This window comes from Talpa europaea (assembly GCF_964194135.1).
Source record: "Talpa europaea genome assembly, chromosome: 8".
Taxonomy (NCBI): Eukaryota; Metazoa; Chordata; class Mammalia; order Eulipotyphla; family Talpidae; genus Talpa; species Talpa europaea.
In genome coordinates, this window is record NC_140075.1 from 97,983,298 (window position 1) to 98,004,634 (window position 21,337).

General features: G+C 45.3%; 1 protein-coding gene across 8 annotated transcripts in view; it reads left to right on the plus strand.

Annotated features, from left to right (window-relative positions):
• Nucleotides 1–21,337, plus strand: part of SIPA1L1 (signal induced proliferation associated 1 like 1) — a gene marked incomplete at its 5' end in the record, with an annotated part of 130,417 nt that overhangs the window by 108,230 nt on the left and 850 nt on the right. For 3 of the 8 annotated variants that reach the window (XM_084241189.1, XM_084241193.1, XM_084241195.1), the window contains 6 exons: nucleotides 6,756–6,983; nucleotides 7,721–7,886; nucleotides 13,161–13,407; nucleotides 16,115–16,258; nucleotides 18,377–18,491; nucleotides 20,866–20,947. In XM_084241189.1, coding sequence (XP_084097315.1) covers nucleotides 6,756–6,983; nucleotides 7,721–7,886; nucleotides 13,161–13,407; nucleotides 16,115–16,258; nucleotides 18,377–18,491; nucleotides 20,866–20,947 — 982 coding nt within the window. Of the gene's footprint in view, nucleotides 1–6,755; nucleotides 6,984–7,720; nucleotides 7,887–13,160; nucleotides 13,408–16,114; nucleotides 16,259–18,376; nucleotides 18,504–20,817; nucleotides 20,948–21,337 lie in introns of all 8 variants that reach the window. The other 5 variants (XM_084241188.1, XM_084241192.1, XM_084241191.1 and 2 more) reach the window with 4 other exon arrangements.

The following is a 21,337-nucleotide window of genomic DNA, read 5'->3' on the forward strand; positions in this document are numbered from 1 at the left end:
AGCAGCACAGAGCAGGCTGGGAGATGTTTTCCATAGGAGGTGGCGGTCTCCACGATGAGGCAGAAACTCAGAGCAGTTTTCTAGGTCCCTCTTGGCTACAGCACTTGGGACTTTGGCTCTATCATTCCGGCTCCTCCAATCTGTGTGATTCCTCCTTCCATGAAGTCAGCAAGCAGGTGTAGTTCCTGTGGTATAAAGTGGACAGTTTCACACTGTTCAGTGGGCTCTCAGTTACCTTGCTGCCTCTTCTCATTGTATATGAAGTGCCCATGTGTGTTCTCGTCAATATTCGTATCCTGGGATGATCAAACAAATCAGAGGCTGGTCATTTTTAGGAAAGGGGACATGCCCTATAGTTTCTATTAAAAAATAAAGCTAGTGATCTTTTCGTGTAGAATCCAGGAAAATCCAAACGAATTCTTAGTGGTTTTAGTTTTGCCATATTCAGCTAAACTCACTTGTTATACACTGCAAAAAGTAACGGATATTCATCCCTTCCTAACATTTCTACTGCTGTTCTTTTTTTGTTCCATATTATTGGTTCATTACCTGCTTGCACAATTCCCATGGAGACAATTAATTTGCCACAGGTAAAATTGAAGTGCACCAGGTTACAGTAACATGAAATCTCCAGCGTAATGAAACAGTCTGACCACCACAGTGCCCCTTAAAAAGTATGAAGCTGACAACTCATTTTAGCTGATTTGTAATGAAAGACTTTTCAGAGATTTTTCAGAGATTCTTTGGTTGGGCGTGGGGGGGGGGGCAGTTGGAGAAGGTATGTGGGTGCAAGTCATTCCAGATGATTTGAGCCCACAGGGTTGGCCAACTGTGATGAGCTCCACCCTCAGCTGGGCCCAGGAGTGGGGCTGAAAAAGGAGGAGGAGATCCATTTAGAGTGCAAGGTCTGAAGGGGCTAGTGCAGTAGTTTCTAACTCCAGGAAAATGAAACTTTTGGGGGAGTTTGTTAAAATTCAGATTTCTGGGGCAAGATGTGCTATGGGTCAAAGAATCTTCATTCACATCAACACTTGTAGGTACCCACAGTCTACACTGGAGAAACTCTTCTCTAATGCCTTTACCTGCTTCATCTTGACATTATGAAGTTAGATTTTCATGAGCTCATAGAATAATTCAACTTCAAGCAGTTGTTCTCAATTGGTATGCACACTTGGGGGAGATTTTGCCAAAATATACAACCCAGCCACCACCCAGCTCTGTTAAGTTAAAATATCTGGGATTAGGGCCCAAGAATGTGTTTCTTTTACAGCTCCCAGGTGACCCTAATGTGCTTATTGAATTAGAGGCCGAGTGTGCTGAAGTCCTCATCATAATGTCACGCTGGCAGCTGTATACATTAGAGAAGGAAGCTCTCCCAAGGAAAGGCTTTTTTTTTTTTTTTTTTTTGCTGTTTCCTTCATTCTCATATCTAATCAATTGTTAAGTTTGGCTTTCCTGATTTTAAGTTATCTGTGAACAAAAGTGTGCTGGCTTCTTACTCCTGGGAGCTGATGTTAGCCATCATGTTCACAGATAAAACTAATAATCAGTACCCATGTTCTTCTTTAAGCAATTATCATTGTAAGAAAAGAGAAGACAATTTGTAGATTTATTTCTTTCAACAAAAATAAAGCAACATTCAGTTTTAAATACAGCATGAGTAAAATGTTTATATATAAATATCCTTAACCCTTTTTAAAAGGGTGACAAATTTATCATTTATTTCAGTTTCTTTCATGTGATATTGAGTGACTCCAATGGCAAGAAACTGCTCTAAGAATGGAGAATATAGCTGTCAACAAAAAAATTTCAGCCCTCATGGTCTTAATTTTTTTTTTAAAGATTTATTTATTTTTGCATAGAAGAACTGGGTTATAGGCCAGACACGTGGTAGGTGAGAGGATTCACAGAGTGGGGAGCAGAACAGCTAGATCTACTGAAATACACTGCTGAGGGGAGCAGCGGGTGAGACAGGAGAGGTCTGTACACCATATGTGGGTTAGCTCCCTGGCCAGGGATCGAAATCAGCACAGGGTTTCCATTTATACAAGAAAAGAAGTTAAATATATAGTATGCTACATAGTGTTAAAGAGAAACACTTCGTTCAACAGTTATTTTACTGGGAGGCTACTATTTTCTGATTCTGTTAGATATATAAAGGTAAATCCCTGCCTTCAAAGAACTCAGTATCCAGTACACAAACTTACTGCCTGATCTCAGAAATCATGGTCATAACTAAATTCATACAGGAAGGAAGAAGCCCCCAAGCTGTATATACTGTATGTGCTGCTCCCTCCTTGGAGTTTCTAAGCCTTACAACTTTTCCTTTTATGGAATATTTGCTTTATGGATAAAACCAGCATAGCTGTTTTTGTAAAACATGGATGATTTTTAAATTAACAGGCTATGCCATTTACTTTCTCTTCTCGTGGCTAATTACTTCTATTTTGACCAAGCATGTCATCTTCTAAAGCCCCAGGGTTTTGAATACTGAAGTTACCAACAGGCATCTTGGCTTGTTGCTGAGAAATGTAAAGTATGGGCAATTCAAATGTGCCTCTGGTACAGTGGTTTTCACGTTTTAGCAGAGACTGTGAGTCAGGGACCACAATATCACCTGAGCACACATCAGAAGTACATGCTCTCCCGTCCCCAGGCGATGTATTAAATCAATCTCTGAGGGTGGGCTCTGCAATCTGTATGTCACATGCTTCCTTGTGAGAACCAGTTCCAATCATTCAACCACACTAGCATTTGCTTGTGGATACTAGTCACGGCAGGTAAAACAAGCACATGATTGCTCAGGATAAGTGATGTGTACCTTCAGCCCTATTGCACAGACACTAGCCAGGGCTAAGGCTTGAGAATCTCCTCATCTGTGCTGTAAATGTGTATGATGGAGGTATAGTCTGATGAAAAAATCTGCAAGCCAAAGATTCAATCTCTTCTCTAAGTGACTAACAAAAGGCACAGGCCTACATGTTGTTCTGAAGTATTCCAAAAGCTGCATTCTGGAGCCATTTCTGGAGATTCTTTGGCTGTCAGCTGTCCAGTCACTATGTGATGCCATCACGCCGGGTGTCTGGTGTCCCCCGTGGCACATCCACCTCTGTCCCTGGGTATCTTCCCTCTTCTTTGTGTCTTTTGGTTCACCTTCCTACTTCCAGCCTTCTCCTTAACATACACCTGTTATTACTTTGTTCTTATTAACTTCATGTACTGCTTGCATGGAAGAGTTTTGCATTCCCTTTTTCTTAGTTTTAATAACAAATTGGATATTTGTTGTCAAAAGGTAAAAATTAAATGAGATTTCATTGCCTTTCAATTTAAGCTGCCCTTCTCTAGCTGGAAAAATCTTTGGGAGAAAAATATTATTAAAGGGATTAGAGATTAACTAGTCCTTTTTTTAATGATTTTTTGGTAAGGTGTAGGCACAGTTCTTCCTCCTTAGTCATAAAGACAAGGTCCTCTTAGGAGGACCCAATTAGTGTGGAAAATCCTCCAGATCACCATTGCTTTGTGTCCTCTTCCTAACACCTTGCCCTGCTCTTTCCTGTCTGTTGCAGAGCCTCATGGAGAGAGAGGTCCTTCCCCTTTCAGGTCACCTACTTGATTTCTGTGGGTGTGTTTAATTGAAGTATAACATTCACACAGTGAAAGGCACAAGTCACTATTATATACTCGGATGAGTTTTCCTAAAGTGAACGGTCACTGCCGGGATCAGGAATTGGCGCACCATGCACATCTAGACCCTCCTTCTTACATCCCCCTCCCACCTCCTCACCAAGGCGAACACAGTCCTGCATCCTAGAGCCAGCACTCATCTTGCCAACTTTTGTCTGTGTGTGTAAATGGAACCATACTATCTGTACTATTGTGTTTGGTGCCATTAAATCATAACTATGTTGGTAAGATTCACCCGTGTGTTGATTTTCATTGCTGTAGTATGTGTGCATTGTGGGAGCACACCACAACTCATCTATCCTTTCTAGAATTGAAGGACATTTGGAATGTTTTGAATTTGGGCATTTTATGGATTCTTGTACATGTCCTTTGTCACACATGTGGGACTGCTATATCATAGGATATACCTACATTCAACTTGAGCAAAGACTGGAAACTAATTTGCCGAAGTGGTAATTAGTAACACTCCCACCAGCCCACCAGCAGTGTGTGAGTTCTTACTGCTTCACAGCCTTTCTAGCACTTGGTACTGTCTTTCCAATTTTAACCATTCTGGTGACTGTGGCGTTGCAGTCTTCTGTGTTGACCACTAGTGTTTATTGGTCTTTTAAGTATCCTCTTTTGTGAAATTCCTTTTCAGATCTTGGCCCATTTTTCTATTGGGTTGTTTATCTTGTTGAGTTTAGGAATTATATATTCTGGATAGAAACCCACTATGGATATGTTTTATGTATAGTCTCCTACTCTTCTGTCTTTCGATGAGTAGAAATTTTAGTGGGATTCAGTCCTTTGCTATCATAAATGAATTCATATTATAGTCCAGAATCCTTAGATATAGATATAAATATGCAATCCAGCTGGAATTGCTTTTTTTTTTGTAAAGTTTGAGATGGGGATCAAGAGTCATTTTCATATATATATATATATATATATATATATATATATATATAACCTAAGGAGACTATTAGGGTTTGTCTTTTGCTTAGATTTTTTACAGATTTTTATATATTTTTTAAATTGCAGAATACTTCAGTTTATAGGAAAATTACAGAGGTCATACAGAGAATTCCCAAATACCCTTTACACAGTTTTCCCCTTATCATTATCTTACATCCCTATAGTATATTTGTCCTAGCTAAAGAATACAATATGGATGTATTGCTATTGACTCAAGTCACACTTGACTGAGATCAGGGTCATTAGTTTTTGACAAATAGAAGTGCTGTTGAGGAATAATACTTTAAGACCATGTCCTATTAGGTAGATATCCCATTACAAAGTCCACCATAGCAAGACTCCACTGTCTTTAGTCTCCGTCTAAGCTGGTGAATTCAGCAGCTCAAATATGAATATAGATCCTGTGAGATCAATGGGCAGGAAATATGGAAATCGTACAGTCCAAGGCCCTTCAGATTAGAAGCCAACTTTAGTTTTTATCCTTCGTTTTGAAGATTCTGCTTTTGGTTTGAAAAGTGTAATTGAAGTTTAAAACACAGTGATGAACAGCTTTTTATTTTAATTTTTAGTCACCACAGTGTATATCACATCCCCAGTTACATCTTATAACTGAAAGTTTGTTCCTTTGGATCACATTCCCCCATTTGTTATGCAGCTTCCCCCACCTCTGGCAACTACTAGTCTGTTCTCTGTTTTTGTTTATGTTTGTTTAATATCAGGTTGTCTAGGTACCACATGTAAAGTGAGATTGTACAAATGTATGTCTTTCTCTGAGTTCTTTTACTTAGCAATATGTCCTCAAGGTCCATGCATGTCATCACAGATGGCAGAAGAGTATTCCACAACGTGTGTGTGTGTGTGTGTGTTCCCTGTATTTTCTTCATCCGTTCATCCATGAGGACATCAAGTTGCTTTCATCTCTTGGCTGTTGTAACACTGCACGGTGTGGGTAGAGTCTTTTCGCAATAATAATATTTCCTTCAGATAAATATACAGAAGTGAAATTGTTGAATCATACCTATTTTAATTTTTTTGACACTGTACCAAATATATTCCTACTACCAAGGCATAAGGGTTCCCTTTTCTCCACATCCTCATCCATACTAGTTATCCCTTATGTCTTTGATAATGCCAATTCCAACAGGTGTGAGGTGATAGCTCATTGTGCTTTTGATTTGTGTTTCCCTGATTAATGAGCTGAGTACGTTTTCATGTTCCTGTGGGCCTATTTCTTTTTCAGGGTGGGGGGGTGGTCTTTTTAGACCTTCTGCTCATGTGATAATCAGATTTTGTTTCCCCTATTGAGTTGTATATCTATTTTGGATATTAACCCTTTATTAGATATATAATTTGCAAATATTGTCCCCCATTCCATAGGTTGTCATCTCATTTGTTGAGAGTTCCCTTTGCTTGTACAGCAGCCTTTTGATACAGTCCCAGTCACTTATTTGTGCTTTTGTTGACAAATCCAAAATATCACCAAGACCTATGTCAAGAAACTTAAACCTATGTTTTCCTGAGGGAGTGTTATCATTTCAGGTCTCACATTCAAGTCTTTAATACATTTTGAGTTTTTTGTATAAGTGTCATTCTGATGAATAGCCAGTAGAAAAGTCAATAATAATGCCAGACACCATGGGGCAAGGAGACCTTTGTGCCCCTGGGCCTTGGACTGAGTTGTATGCCCCAGACTCTGCCTGCCTCAGTTTGGGCCTGGGAACTTCGCCCCCACCTAGTCTGAGGAACGCAGTCCGTGGTGGAGACAGGCACACCTCTTACACCACTGACTCCCCCGACGCTTGTCTCTTCTGGACTTTACTGTAGTAAACCTCAGTGGTTCCAGCACACTGCAGTATCCCTGACAGTCTTAACTATTTTTACTTTTTAACAAAGTGCAGCCTAAGCCCCAGTGGCCATCTGTCACTTCTGACAGCAGACATTTAAATTAGAGAGAGAGAGAGCAAGGAAGGCCAACCAGTCATCCCCATTAATATTTTATGAAATATTCATTGTTCTTTAACCTGGCCGTAACCTCTATCCCAGACACCACTTTTATAGCTGATGCTTTGACCCCAGGATGCACTCTTGAGTTGTGCCTTCTTTGTCCTTCTCAGCACCATGAGCTCCCGACACTCTGCCAGCCCCGTGGTCTTCACGAGCACCCGCAGCTCACCTAAAGAAGAGCTCCCCGCTGCCTCGCAGCTCGCGCCCTCCTTCTCCTCCGCATCCTCCTCTGGCCCTAGGACTTTCTACCCCCGCCAGGGCGCCACTAGCAAGTACCTGATTGGATGGAAAAAACCTGAAGGAACCATAAACTCTGTGGGATTTATGGACACAAGAAAGTAAGACTTCTTTAGCTTCTCTTGCTGGGTGGTTTGCTTTCAGTATGACAGAGAACCAAAATGGTGGGGGCAGCTTCCTCCAACAGGGGAGGCTGGGCTTGGGGGCTTGGTAGGGGTTGATTGGTAGAGAGGTCCTTTTTTTTCCCCTAAGTAAAACTTCAATTATTTCTCTACTTCCTTCCTTAAATAAGATGTATTGCAAAATATTTGAATTCAAGAATATTAGTTCTCCTAAGAAAAAATCTGTCTGAAGAAAAGACTTCAGAATGATGCCCCCCTTTGATGGCATTAATCACAGCCTTCCTGTGTCATGCCTAACTGGGCCAGGAGGCACCAGAAGGGATATTAGAAAGTAAATGACTATCTCTGAATATAAAGAACTTTTTGTCAAAGTAGTGCAGCAAAAAATATACATGATTCATTCAATTATTTTGTTTTTGTTTGTACAAAGGTTGCATTTGGGATTCATACCCCGTGGTCTTTTATTAATAAGTCTGTTGCTAATTTTGGCTCAGAAGAGCTAAGAGTTTCCTGTAAAAGAGTAATTTATTCATCAGACTTTTCATTCTGTGTTTCTTTAACAAGCATTTATCTAAGTGGATTCTAATACCAGTGAACAGAAGTAATCCCCCTCTTCTCTCTTTATTTCCCCATTGACTGACATCCTTCAGGGCCCAATGTGCCCTTGATTCAACCTTGTCAGCTTAATGTCTACTATCTCCCCCCTTTCTTTCCAGGCGTCATCAGAGCGATGGCAATGAAATAGCCCACACCAGGCTGCGTGCCTCAACCAGGGACCTCCGGGCATCCCCTAAGCCAGCCTCCAAATCCACCATTGAGGAGGATCTCAAGAAACTCATTGACTTGGAAAGCCCAACTTCTGAATCCCAGAAGAACTTTAAGGTACCGGGCAGAGCTTGGGGTAAAGAGCAATTAGATAAGGCCGGACAGCACAGGCTGCTCACTGCAGTTTCTTCCCTCAGGAAGTGTTGGTTCCCAGAGCCTCTTCACTCAACCCCACTTCCCGCTGTTATCTAATCCTCCCAATAATTAGTTCACACTATTTTCCAAATACTCTGTCCCTGCATTCACACCTCCTTAATCTGGGTTTATGTTAATCTGTCCCTACTCCCACAGCTTTGCCTTCTTTCAGTGTGCCATGCCCACAGTGCACAAACTCTACTCTGTTCTGAACATTATTATGCAGCTGACATTGCTCCTTAGAACTCTGCAGACACACTTAGTTCCCTTATCAGGCAGTTTTCTATACAGACATTAGTGCCTTCGCCCTAACTGTACCCCTCCCACCCAGAGCCTCCAGTTCACTTCCAGTCATGTGTGCCCATTGTGCCCTGCACTCTGACCTCGCCCCGAACCCAGCCAGACAAACCTACTGGCCATCCATTTCATGTTCTTCAGCCACTCAGAGGAACTGCCTGGTCGACACTCACCCCCCAAGGGCCACCCCTGAAGTCTACACCCTTACCTTCAAAACTTGGCAGAAACCACACTTCATAAGAATTGTGTAAGTGCCTTTTCTAAAACCCAGCCTCTGGCCCCACAAATCTCGAGCACCTGCTCAGGGTTTGTGGGTTGGTGATCAGACCTTGCAGGGCCTCTTCCCTCCACTTGGAGGACTCTGCAGCCTGCTTCAGGCTCTGCCTTGTCTCCAAGTGTGTAGCCCCAGGGCTCAGAGCTGGTGTTTGCTGGACTGGACCCAAAGGTATTTCTCCTGGGCATCAGGCCTTCTGTCTGTGGTGTAACGGGCAGCCCCAGGCAGAGGGAATCCACTCCCAGGAAGTTTGTGGCAGATTGGACGTTTCCTGTTTTCTGAGCTCTTAAATGATTTGTAGTCTGCCTGACATGACTAAAATAAGACAAAGGAAACCTTGGAGACTTGCTTAAAAATGGACACTAGACTATTAACCAGTCCCCATCCTCAAACTGTACTCAGAGGAGAAGAGGCGTGGCATGCTGGCTGCAGGAGCTGCAGGGCCTTTACGTGCAAGCTCCACCTACTGTGTGCACCACATGCCCCGCCAGGTAGTTCAGATAAACCAACATTTACAGAAATGTAAGGTACCTAAAGACCATTCTAGAGTTTCTCTGAGAAATAAATGACTTACTAACATAAACATAATAAGTCATTTTTAAGACTTACCATTCTTGATTTCTCTAAATTGCTTTATAAGCCAGCACTGATCAGTTCTGACTCATCACCCAGAGTACAGATGGTTTCCTTAGCAACCTCACAAAAGATAGTACTTGAAACTTCTTTCTCCATCAAAACCCAAAGAGGTGTATAAAATGTTTAAGTACCAGTTTCAAAGTAAAAATTATTTCAGATTTTCCCTGTTAGGTTAGCGGAAAATAAAACTTGCCCTAAAAGGGATCTTTCCTCCATATCTTGGCTTAACATTTTTGGAAGGGGGCAACCTTAGAGCTTTTCATGCTTTTGATTTACTCATGCCATGGAAATAATCAAAAGCAAATGTCTGTTTTGCCCTTATTCCAGGTCTTGGCTTTTATTTCCAGAGTGAATTACTTTGGCATTCCTGTTCAGAACAGGGGTGTGCTCTGTTACCAGAGGCCTGTGCAGAAAGCACTCCTGCCGGCCAGGCTGCCTCTGGGAAAGGCTGGGAGCGGGAGCTGGAAATTCACTGTGATGAAACTCTCCAGTTTCATCCTTTTTGCTTTGGTTCCAAACGAGTTCAGCCATGTGGCTCTAGGCTCTTCAGAGAGTCACTGAGGGCTGATACACTGAATGGCTGCTGGGCGAGAAAAGCCAGCCTTCCCTGGAGCATCTTAGTGGTCACACCTGGCTGAGACATCTGAGCCACTGTGTCAGGCTCTGAGATACCAGGAGCAGCCACTGGCTTTGGGCTCTGACACTGGAAACCCATTCACCGTGTGGGCTTTCTTGGATAGCAAGTGGCACCTCTGAATGGTCGCAAGTACTGAAGGGCAGGGTCACTGCCAGGCGTGTTTGCCCACAGAGTGTCTGCTTTGAGCCATGGCCGTGCTCTGCTGGGCAGGCTGCAGCTGGGCAGCAGGCGACTTCAAGGCCCGCACAGCTGCTGTGGAGCTCCTGCTCCAGGAAAAGTGTCAGAGCCGTAACATTTTAAGAAGCCACGTTGGCAGGCAGAGATGGGATAACCTCATGTTCCCTGAGGGCCACAGACAGCCTGGCAAGTGAGCAGAGGTCATGCAATCTGTAGCCCTCACTAGCAGCACGCCATGTGCAGACCACAGAAGAGGCCACATGCAGCTGCAGCACTTAGGAAGAGCTGATCCATGCTCACTGCCAGTGCGGGGGAGCCAGGAGCCTGAGCTGAGCAAGGTCACCTCTAGGCCTTGTTCCTGGGCTTTGAAATAGAGGACCAGTGTAGATCATTGATGCCCAAATGATAACAAAACTCAGGAACCTTTTTCTAGAGTGAAACTAGACATGGAAACCCAGTATGTAGGGCGGAGAAAGCAGTTTCTCTGGGAGAGGCATGGATGTCATGGACTCCTGGGTCCTACCTGAACAACTCTGAGCAATGATGCTGTGAGGAACCCAGTTTTGTTACAGGGCAGGGAGAGGGGCACCCCAGAACCCCCAAACCTGCCTGCTCTAAATAGGTTCTGCCATCTGCCACATCAAGACAAAACATATAGCCCTTTAATGGAAAGGAACTTTAATACAATTAGCGTGTAATATAGGCAAGACGAAGAATATAGTTTCCCAATCAAGCACCCACAGTTACCCATCCCCTCGTGGGTAAAAGTCCATCCAAACAGGATTGGCCCAAAGCAAGGCCTGAAAGCCTGCCACAAGTCTAAGGTACCTTCCAGCAGGGACCCATAGAACATGGTCAGAAACAGAAAAGTCTGGGAGGAAAAGAGCAAAATCAAAGTCAACATAAAAGCTGCCATTGTTAACCTCCCCACGGGTCTCTCACCCACATCTATTTCACTCAGCTCAGGACCAAGAAGCAAGCGCAGTTTCTTCACATGTCTCTCTGCTCCACATGCCTCCTCCAGGTCTCCTCCTGGCTCTCCATCCTGCTTCCTTCCTTCCTTTGTCTCCTCTCCAGCTTCTCCTCCCTGCTCAGCTCCACCCTCCCTTGGGTGGGGCAGGGAACCTGGAACCTCCCCTTTCTGGGGCCCACCCTATTACAATTTGAACCCCACCTGATGCTCTCAAGCCCCTTTGGGCTTGTCACCAGCTCCTCTGTGGCTCTTTCCCAGGGGCTGGCAGCACTGAGCAGTGGCACTCAGGAGTCTCAGGTGTAACCTGCTGGGAAATCAGAGGGAACTGGACAGGTGGGCACACCTTTAAGACTGGAAGTGAAGAGGGCCGGGGTGAGGGGCCATCCCCAACATGTTGGAACAAGACTGAATCCTCCTCCCTTTTGATGGGCAGGCAGCATCCAGGCAGACTGCTTCCTTCCATCCCCTGCCTCCCTATTGCAGGCTGCCAGAACTGCTGTGAAACAGCTGGCTCAATGGAGCTCTTCAAGATAGCTCTTTGCTTCTTAAGTACATTAATATTTCCCAAAGAGGCCAAAATTAGAGTTGGTGGAAAATTCATCTCCTGTAAAAACACCATTGTGGTGATACTCACTGAGGAAGGAAATCCCTTTGCCAAAAGCAAAGGCTGAGAGCAATTTTTGAATAGAGACCTGTGGTCTGGCCTAGGACCACAGATGGAGAAGAGAACGCTTAGCTTTTTTGTTTGTTTCTTAGAATGAGCAGGCCGGTTCCCCGGTCCAGTGTGTCCTCTCTGCTCTGTAACGTGAGGAGGGAAGTGGTCTTTTCCAGACCAAGTTCCCTACACTAAAGACTCCCGAAGCCTTTGTCACAGCAGCTTAGTTTTCTAGGCAAGCACATATGTACCTTGGGAACTCATCATGAATTTTTAAAGTGAATAGGATTTTTACACGATTGGCTACATCTGGGGCTCATTTACGATGCATTTGATTAATAACTTTTCCACATTTACGCAGCAGCTGTGCACACCTCATTGTGGGGAGCCAATTGATGAACCCTTGGCCTGTTGAACAAAAACGTGATAGACCCCCAGAGCCCATGAATGAACTTGAGGGTCAGTTCTGTATTCCTAACCTCCAAATGGAGCCATTGCTATGTCATTCCCTCTCTGCCCCTTTGTGACACGGGAGTCCCCCAGCAGCGACTCAGGCCTCCTACCCACATGCTCACCTGTTCTCACCTCGTTCTCCCTGCCAAGGTGAGCAGCAGTTAAGAGAACCCAAAGGAGGATAACTGTTAACATATCAAATGCTCTGTTTACTCTCAAGGTTCTGGACATTAAAATACTGTTAATAGGTCTATTTCTCCATGCGTGGGATTCTCAGAAGCTTGCCTTTTGCAGAAAAATCTCAAGTAAAATCAGATGCAGCCAGAAAGGCAAAAGATAGCAATAAGACAGTAAGCTCCCTGGAATTTTTATTGTTTATATATCTTTATAAATATTTGTCACTTATAAAATGACTTCCCTGTATTTGTCTCATGAGTAGAAATTCATCACCAATAAATGGTCTCAAATCATTAAATTTAGCTGCATTGAGAGGTTCAGTTACTGCACAACTTAGTAGCTCATTGGTTACCAAGATCCCCCTACTATTTGAGTTAATAGAGTGAGATGCTCGGTTGCTCTTGTTGCCTAGCAAACGTGGTCACTTGACAAGCTTCTGAGGACACTCCTGGCACTGTTGCTGGGCCCCTGCGTGATTTCTCATGCCATTGCACATGCGCCTGGCGGGTGCAGGGTTTCGGTTCCTCCTTGGCCAGTCTGAGGCCCACTAGACTAGTTCTCAGACCAGGAATTGGGTTCAGAGGGATTACATGATTTAGCAATGCTGAATTCAAACAGAACTCACACTAGTCTGGCCCTCCGGTCTTGTCCTGGACCACAACACATACTGGTGAACCCCTGTAATCATGTCTCTGATGTGCTCAGCCTTGATAGTCAAGGCCTGGAAGAACAATGACCAGGACCCCCACTTTAGCTCCGAAGGAAGTAAGTAGGCTGGTGGGCTCAGGGGTGCTAATTGGGCTCCAGGACTTGATGGGATGTGTCTAAGAGCAGGGACTTTGTTGCACCCTCCCACCCCCCGACTTGGGTGACAGGTGTCTGAACCAGAAACTGACTTTTGTTGTCCTGTTTTGCAGTTCCATGCACTCTCCTCTCCTCAGTCTCCTTTCCCTACCACACCCACCTCAAGGCGGGCCCTGCACCGGACACTGTCAGACGAGAGTATTTACAGCGGCCAGAGGGAGCACTTCTTCACCTCAAGGGCTTCGCTCCTGGACCAAGCTCTCCCCAACGATGTCCTCTTCAGTAGCACGTACCCTTCTCTCCCCAAGTCTCTTCCGCTGCGGAGGCCTTCATATACCTTGGGGATGAAGTCGCTGCATGGTGAGTGTGTTTCCAGTAGCCATTAAACAGCCCTGCTGCTGATGACCAGTGTCCCCAGAAACTGCCGCCACCCAGTTGCTTAGAGAATGACTTGGTGCGTAGAGGGCCTCGTCCTGCCCATCCCCTTACCTGACCCTTCATCTGTGTTCCAGTCTGCCTGGTACAGACATTTCAGCCTCACCAGACCCAGGATGCTTGTAAAATTACAGATCCCCAGGGCTTGCCCAAGACTGGCTGGATTTGAATGTCCACAGTGAGTCTGGGAATTAGTGTTTTTGCCAAACATCCCATTTGCTGTTCTGACTGGACAAATGACGAATACTAGAGTAGTTTTTTCTTAGACTTGTATCCACAGGCTCCCCCCCTAGCACCATCAGAACCCAGACTTTGCTCTTGTCTGTCTGTCCCAGGTGGTGGGAACAGTGCCTGTGGTGTCAGCCCTCACATGTGGACTCACTCAGTCTTGTCCCATGAGCAAACACTTAATATGTTAGGGAAAAGCTCGCTGGGGACAGCACCTCCATTCCAGCCATAGGTTCCTAAATGCCTCCTTTCTTCTGTGACCTCACCAGATCCCAGTTGTATGAAGGCCCACATTCTGTGACTGTGCATTTAAATGTATTCTTTTCCTTTTTCCAACCTTTGTGTACCCCCATTCCGGGCCTCCTCGCTGTGGCCTAGACCGTGACTTCTGTGGAGCTGTGCTCCTGCTTGTTGCACATGTGACTGTGGCCCCACATTCCTGCTGAGAATGTGGGGCCACATATCTCCCTGTCTACTCATAGGCACATTCCTTTCCCTTTTGCTTCTCTGGAACAGTATTTTCTTTGAATCACTTGCTTGGCTAGTTTGTTTTCTTCCTGCATCATTCTTGAGCTCTCAGCCCATTCTGATGAATGTTCCTGCACTGTCTCCATCCTGCTCATGGCCCCCTGCAGTCCCTTCCCCTTCCATGGCAGCCATCACTCAGGCATCATGCCTGCTTCCACCCCACCTCTGATTGCAGCTGGAACTGGCTTCTCTCTGGTCTAAGAGGTCACCCCAATGACCTTGTAGACAGGCCCGGTGAAAGGTCTCTGCATGTGCCATGCCAAAGTAGACCCTGCCTTCTAGAAGCTTACATTGAAGAGGGCACCCCAGACATCCTACTCTCACACATCCATTGTCCAGTGAGGAAGCCAGGGGATGAAGGCAGCAGAGCCGACATAACTGTGGGAAGGGTAGGGAGGCCAGGCTGCCCTCTCTGAGTGCCTTCTAGCACTTTCTTGCTTCCTGGGCTGAGCTGCTCTTGTTGGGCTAAGCCCTGAGCCCTGGTCGCTATTGGTATGAATACCACTGCAGTGTGATTAGGAAAAGGGAAATGACAACTTCTTTTTTTCCCCCATATGGAAATTTGGGCCCCTGATATAAAAGGGCAGAGGGCTGTGAGTGACACACAAAATTGTCTGTTCCCCCTACTTAGCCTTGGTGGGAGCAAGTTTAAATAGAACCGAACATTTAATATCTGGCAGTTTTTGTTGATTGCCATTTACTCATAATTTTGCTAATTTTCAGCACATTAATAACTAGCAGCTGCACTTCAGAGCAGTCCTTTATGTAATTTGAAAGGGAAAACAAGCACTAAATATACTCTGGTTTACCAGGCTAGCATAATTGATGAAATGTTTTAACTCCTTGTAAACAGGTATTTCTGGAGTGACTGATAAGATCTTAACAGATAGCTTCACCTTTAGCCTTGTCTTGGCAGGGATTTTACTGTTACAGTCACATTCCGAGGGTGTCCTTTCTCTGCCCTAGTTTTCACCCCCCTACTGCCCTGTTGATGGCATTTACTTTTCCTGAGCTACAGCTTCCTGGCCCCTCCAGCCCTTCCTTTCTGGCCTCCACATGCATGAACAGTGTGGCATGGCCTCAAGTGGCACAGAGTGGCCTCCTGCTCCCTACCCAGGCTGCACAAGGGTTAGTTGTTAGGATGATTTAATATTTGAATCTGAAATATTGTGAGCGTAGCAGGGACTCCGGATGTTGGACTGCTGTAATCCAAAACCAATCCTTGGAGTTCCTTACTGTGTCCTTGGGAAGGAGAATAGTGCCAGCACCAGCTGTAAAGTCACCTTCCTCTGGTAACTGTGCGGGTATCCAAGGACCGTCATGTGATCTGACCTGGTTCTGCCACCACCACAGGCACTGCCAACCAAGGAACCAGTGGGCCATCTCTGGGACCTCGAGCAGATGGCACTGGGGCTGCGGCTGTCCCTCGTCGGTCCCAGGGACACTGGAAGTCCTCAGAGAGGGCAGGTCGGATCCCAGGTCCTAGTCCAGACAGAAACAAGCCTTATTGTCCCCTGATATAGTTATCAGTAGGCTTCCCTGGTCAGACTCCAAAACACTTTTCTGGTGAAAAGCATCTTCGTCCCAGCCTGGGGCCCTCAGCTCTAGGACGGGCAGGGAGCCCTGGAGCTGCCCCGGGTCCCACTGTAGACAGACAGCTCCCACAAAAGCACATTCCCCCTGTGCACCACTAACTCTTCCATGACACACATTACAGGTCATTAAAAAGAAAAAGATTTCAAATTGGTGGAATCCATTTCCTAGCTCAGCTTTAGAATAGCCACCAGTGGCCTGCTAGCAGCCTATTCCTGGTAACGACTGACTTGCAGATCTCCTGGACACCAGGAATTAGCTTTTCCCTCATCCCTTCCTTTAGGAGAGTTCTCCGCCTCGGACAGCTCCCTCACCGACATCCAGGACACGCGAAGGCCCATGCCTGACCCCGGGCTGATGCCCTTGCCTGATGCTGCTGCGGATTTGGATTGGTCCAACTTGGTGGATGCTGCCAAGGCCTATGAGGGTGAGTCTACTTGAAGACCCAGGTAGAGCAGGTGACCACTCCCCCGGTCATTTCCATTCCCTCTGCTGCTCTGGACACTGTGCAGCACCCGTGCTTCCCTGGCATGGCCAGGAACCAGTAAGAGTCGTTGAGCACGGGGTAGGGATGTCTGTGGTAAGCGTCAGTCACAGGGAGCCTGGCGTTCCTCTGTGCAGGAACTCCCTGGATATGGGAAGGGCAGGGCTGGGGAACCCAGCTGCCACATGACTGAAAGGAAGGTGCAGCAAGTCTTTCATCATATCATGAAGGCGTCATCGCCAGACACATTGTCTGTATGCTGGTACGCTGGTCCTGCTGGACCCAGCCCCGTCCTGACAAAAATTCAGTGCTCCCTTTGCCCTCATATTTCATCTGGCCCATGTGGCCGGCACACTTTCTGCCTGCGCTGCTCCTCTGCCAGTTCAGGCCAGTGGGTCGTGAGTTTTTTCCTGTAATTTTTAGATACTGTTGGTGTATTTTGTTTTACTAAGATCTTCTAGGTACTTAACCATTTCACGGTTAAAATACAGTAATCACTTTCCATAAGATAAAAATGGGACAGGGATTCATCATTATGAGAAATATGCTCATAAGTTCATATTTTACAAAATTAAACAAGGAGATAAGCCGGAACCAGTCTCGGAAAGTACAGCGCCTAGACCATTAACAGAAAATGATTAGGAAAACTAAGTTCTCCTTTTCCTGTACCTTGGGAGATTTAATTTTATTTTCAGTAAGCCATAATATTAAGTCAAAATTTGACTTTGCAAAACCACAAGCAAATGAGTTAATAATCTGCCTTATTCTCTGTACCTTTGATAATTAAGAGAAAATATTTATGGGGAGGTTTTTTAAAATGCACAACTAGTGCATAAAGGAGAGAGCAAGTGAAAATCAAAGTGTTTCAGGGGAGTGAGAGGTATAATAGAGGCAAGTCATCCATTGTACGTTTATGGCCAGGATGGGTTGAGAGAAGCAAGTTAAGGTTGACTTTCCCTCACTGGATCTGTACCCATGAATGGCTAAGAATGCGCACTGGCCACGAACAACGTCGCCGTGTGCCCACGTGGCCTCCGTGTCTGTTGCTACATCTCACATGTAGCTGTGGGCACGACTAAATTCCCATCAATGTCATTCTGAAAATGTTCACATGTCGTCTGCTGTTTTAACTCATTACTATTTCCTAAATAGCCAGAATTTGCTGTGCCACATCAAACACATTAAGAAACAGGATCCCTGAATCTTTCACAGGCCAGCTCTCCAGCTGTGGGGAACTGGCAAGGGGGCGAGGCCTGTGCTGCAGAAGCATGCGAACACAGAAGGCCGTAAATGCCCTTTCTTGACCAGCTGACCTTATTCCAAGGTTGTCATTCCAAATTTTTTGATCCCAAAGTGTTCTCTACCAAATGAGGAGACTAGCAGATGATTGGTTTGGGAGTTCTTTTGTTTTTATTGTTCTTACTTGAAGAATTGAATGTAGCTATGCAGTCCAGCTCCATTATTCAGGGGGAGCTGAGCAGACCACAGAATGCAGAGTGGCCAGCAAGGAGTCCACATTCAGCAGACTGCAACTTCCTCAGAACTAACTAGATTTTAGATTTCAATTTTTTGGTCACTGCCCTTCATAGATGATGGTAATCATTCATTTTAAGTTGGTATATTTTGAAACACGGGGGCGTGGACTTCATTTAAAGTCCACCAAGGTGGCCAAGCATCCCGAGGAAATGTACTTCAAGAAGCTGAACGCTGGCTCTTTGGTGTATTTTCTACCAAGTGGAAGGCCTTGGTCTAGAAGTTTGGCACAAGGCCCATTTCCAGGGAAACATTTAAGAGTGCTACTTTGATGTGCAAGGGTAAAGGAGGACTAGAAACTGATGCACAGGAACTATTTTTAAAAGGGAGCTAACAAATCTCCTGTCCTCACAGCTGAGACGGTAGTGGCTTCTCCCTGTGAGGGCCAGAGGCAAGGCCTGTGACGCATTCGTGCAGGTGACCCGGGTTGGCTGTCAGTGCAGTTGTCTGCTGTTGCCTCTCAGTAGACAGGGGCCCAAGAAGTGGCCTGGTTCCAAAACACTGAATGGTTTCCTATCTACTTTCCAGTCCAGAGAGCCTCGTTCTTTGCTGCTAGTGATGAGAACCCTCGCCCCTTGAGTGCGGCATCCAACAGTGACCAGCTGGAGGACCAGGCTTTGGCCCAGATGAAGTCTTATAGCAGGTTGGTCACCCAGTGGCGAGGGCACCACTCTGTACCACGCGTCACCTCCACTAGTGACAGCAGATGTGGGGAAAAGGCGATGGAGGCCCCATGGATTAGCTGAATGAAGCTCATCACTGCAGTGCCAGACACTTCAGATCCTAGTTAGAACTCTGTAACTCAGTACTGTCAACAATTAAACTTCTTGATGACTTAAAGTCGTAATTACGAATATTCATTATTTTTAGTGCCATAATCTATGCCCTCAGGGCTTACTAGGTAAGGAAAATCATTTTTTTACAGGAAGAATCCCCGGGTTCCTGTGCAGTCAGTCCTTGATCTGGTTTTTGAGTCCTTCCCCAGCCATTAGTTGGTTATGTTTGTAAAAAGTACCTGGGTCTTAGCTGCTTCAGATCTCTGCTGGAGAACTGGGTCACCAGGATAGTTAGGATTATATGTAAAATAAAAAGTAAATAAGCAATAATTGGGGCCCAGAGGATTTTTTTATGCGTTAAGAGCACAGACTTTGACTTGTGTTTAGCTGTGCAGAGACTGACTTTTCAAATGATGAGGTTCTTGAATAAATGTGCAGTCCTGCATGTGAGGGCATCCAGCGGTCAGCTTGGAGTGCAGAGCACTCCTGGATACAGAATTTCAAGAATTTGAAACCTCTTCCCTTAAAACCTTTTGAGGGTGATTAGAATCCAGGTGTCTGTAAAACTTGGTCAGAAACAGTAATTAGGAAAAGGGAGGTTGGTATAGATTGTGCAACTATTCTGTGGGCTCGCACATGTGGCCTTCACTCAGAGGAGAACTTGAGTGGTGGGTCATTTGTTACAAAAATAACAGGCGAGGCAGGACAGCAGCAGCTACCTGGAGGGGCAGGGAAGAGAGCCCTCAATGTACTTTCTTAGAATGGGGCCTCCAACAAAGAAAAAAGTCTGAGTGAGCAAAGAATGGTTTCCTGAAAAAGGATTTGAAAACAGTTCCTAAATCTCTGTAGACTCGTAAGGCTCTTAGTTCAGGGGAGATTAGCAACTGCAAATGAAATTAAATGTTTTTTAAAAATCATCAGTGCACACACAGACAATTCATTCTGAAAACCTTCAGGCATCGAGATAGGCTAGTGAGAGCTGCTTCCATCCCGACCAGCTGCTTCAGCCCTTCGAGGGCTGGGACTCTGGGCTGGGGCCTGTGGAGGACTCCTAACCACAGCCTGGGTGTCTGTTCGGCACCCCCTACTCAACCACATCGTTGGCCTTTGACCCCTCCAGATCTGCCCAGATTGTACCTTATCATCATGAGGTTGTAGACTACCACTGCCCACTTCCCTTTTAAAATCCATCCACTGTCAGCTTTTACAGCCTTGTGACGCTCCATCCCACTCTGGGGTTTGCCTGTGGGCTTGTAGATGTAAAATTAGCAGGAGACATTGCACAAATCATTTTGCATCTTTGATTTTTAAAGTAAAGACTGAAAATTCAGAGTCACTTCCTCTCCCCCTTTGACTTGTGGAAAGAGGAGTGACATGCCACCCCAGTGGAAGCCTCGAGATTCTCTGCTGTGTGATCCTGTAGTTGCTGCTGGCCAGCACGCACTGGGAAATGTTCTGCAGGTGAAGACAGTGGAGGAAGGAGAATGTCCAGGGTCTTCATTCCTAAGGCCCTGGAGGTAGGCGCTTGCCTGCCATGCCATCTGTCCTGCCAGTGGGGTAGCCTTCTTGTCCTCTAGTTCGCCCTCCCTTGCTAGTCCACTACCAGAGCAATATATTTAAAATGAGAGCAAATAAGAAAATGGGCCGAATAATTTGCTAACACAGCAATAAAATAACAGAGAACTTAAGTCATTAAACTGAAAAGCTTTTGAGACATGCAATGTTTAAAATATTTTAAGCTATGTAGACTAGCTTTTAAAACATGAACCTGATGACTTAGCTGCCACTGGATATGTATACACAGACTCTTTTATGGGCAACTGGAGACCTGCCTAATCTCAACTCTTCCCCATCCTACATGCACACGCGAGAGACGCTCTCCTCCTCACAAAGTCCACCAGAGATAGGACTCATGATGCTGCTGGACAATTCTGTCTGCCAAAGAAGCGCCAGTTGTGCTGCCAGAGACCATTTTCACTTTTTGTCCTATATTCTTTTGTGTGAAGATGCAGCGTCTTCAACAAAAGAAGCTACTGATTGGCTGTAGCTCAAGCTTATTATTGCCTTTTGTTAAGATTACCATTTTTTTTTTAAGTGAAAATGCACATTGGGTGGCCAGACTAATTTGCCATTGAAAACCACTTTATAAATACAGCCACTTCATTTAAAAAAAAAAAAAAATGCCAAATCCAGCCATGGAGGCTCCTGCCAACATGGTCTTTTGTTTCTTATTCCCAGCAGTAAAGATTCCTCTCCCACTCTGGCTTCTAAAGTGGACCAACTGGAAGGTATGCTGAAGATGCTTCGGGAAGATTTGAAGAAGGTAAACGCGTGTCCTCAAGACAAATTGCCCAGTTTGTGCAAACTGTCCTTGAATTGTGTGAACCCTTTTTAAGCAGTGTCAGTACAGTAAGAGGTGGATGCTTTCCCTGTTCTTGGGACACACACCTTTAGGAGGCTGCTTGGAGCTCACTTCCCACTGACCACATGGTACAAGAAGGCCCTCACTGCCAAACACGGAGCCCCTTTTGTGACAGCCTTTAAAGCTTGGCCACCCTCCCCCAGCCTCCCCACCCTCGTCTAGTCCAGACCCACCTGTCACCATGATGCTTGCACATTAAAAGGTCTGAATCTTGGTTGTTTTCTTAAAGTGGCTTTGACTGTTTGAAACAGCAGCCACCAAAACAGTAGTCTAAAATTGCAGATATCCTTA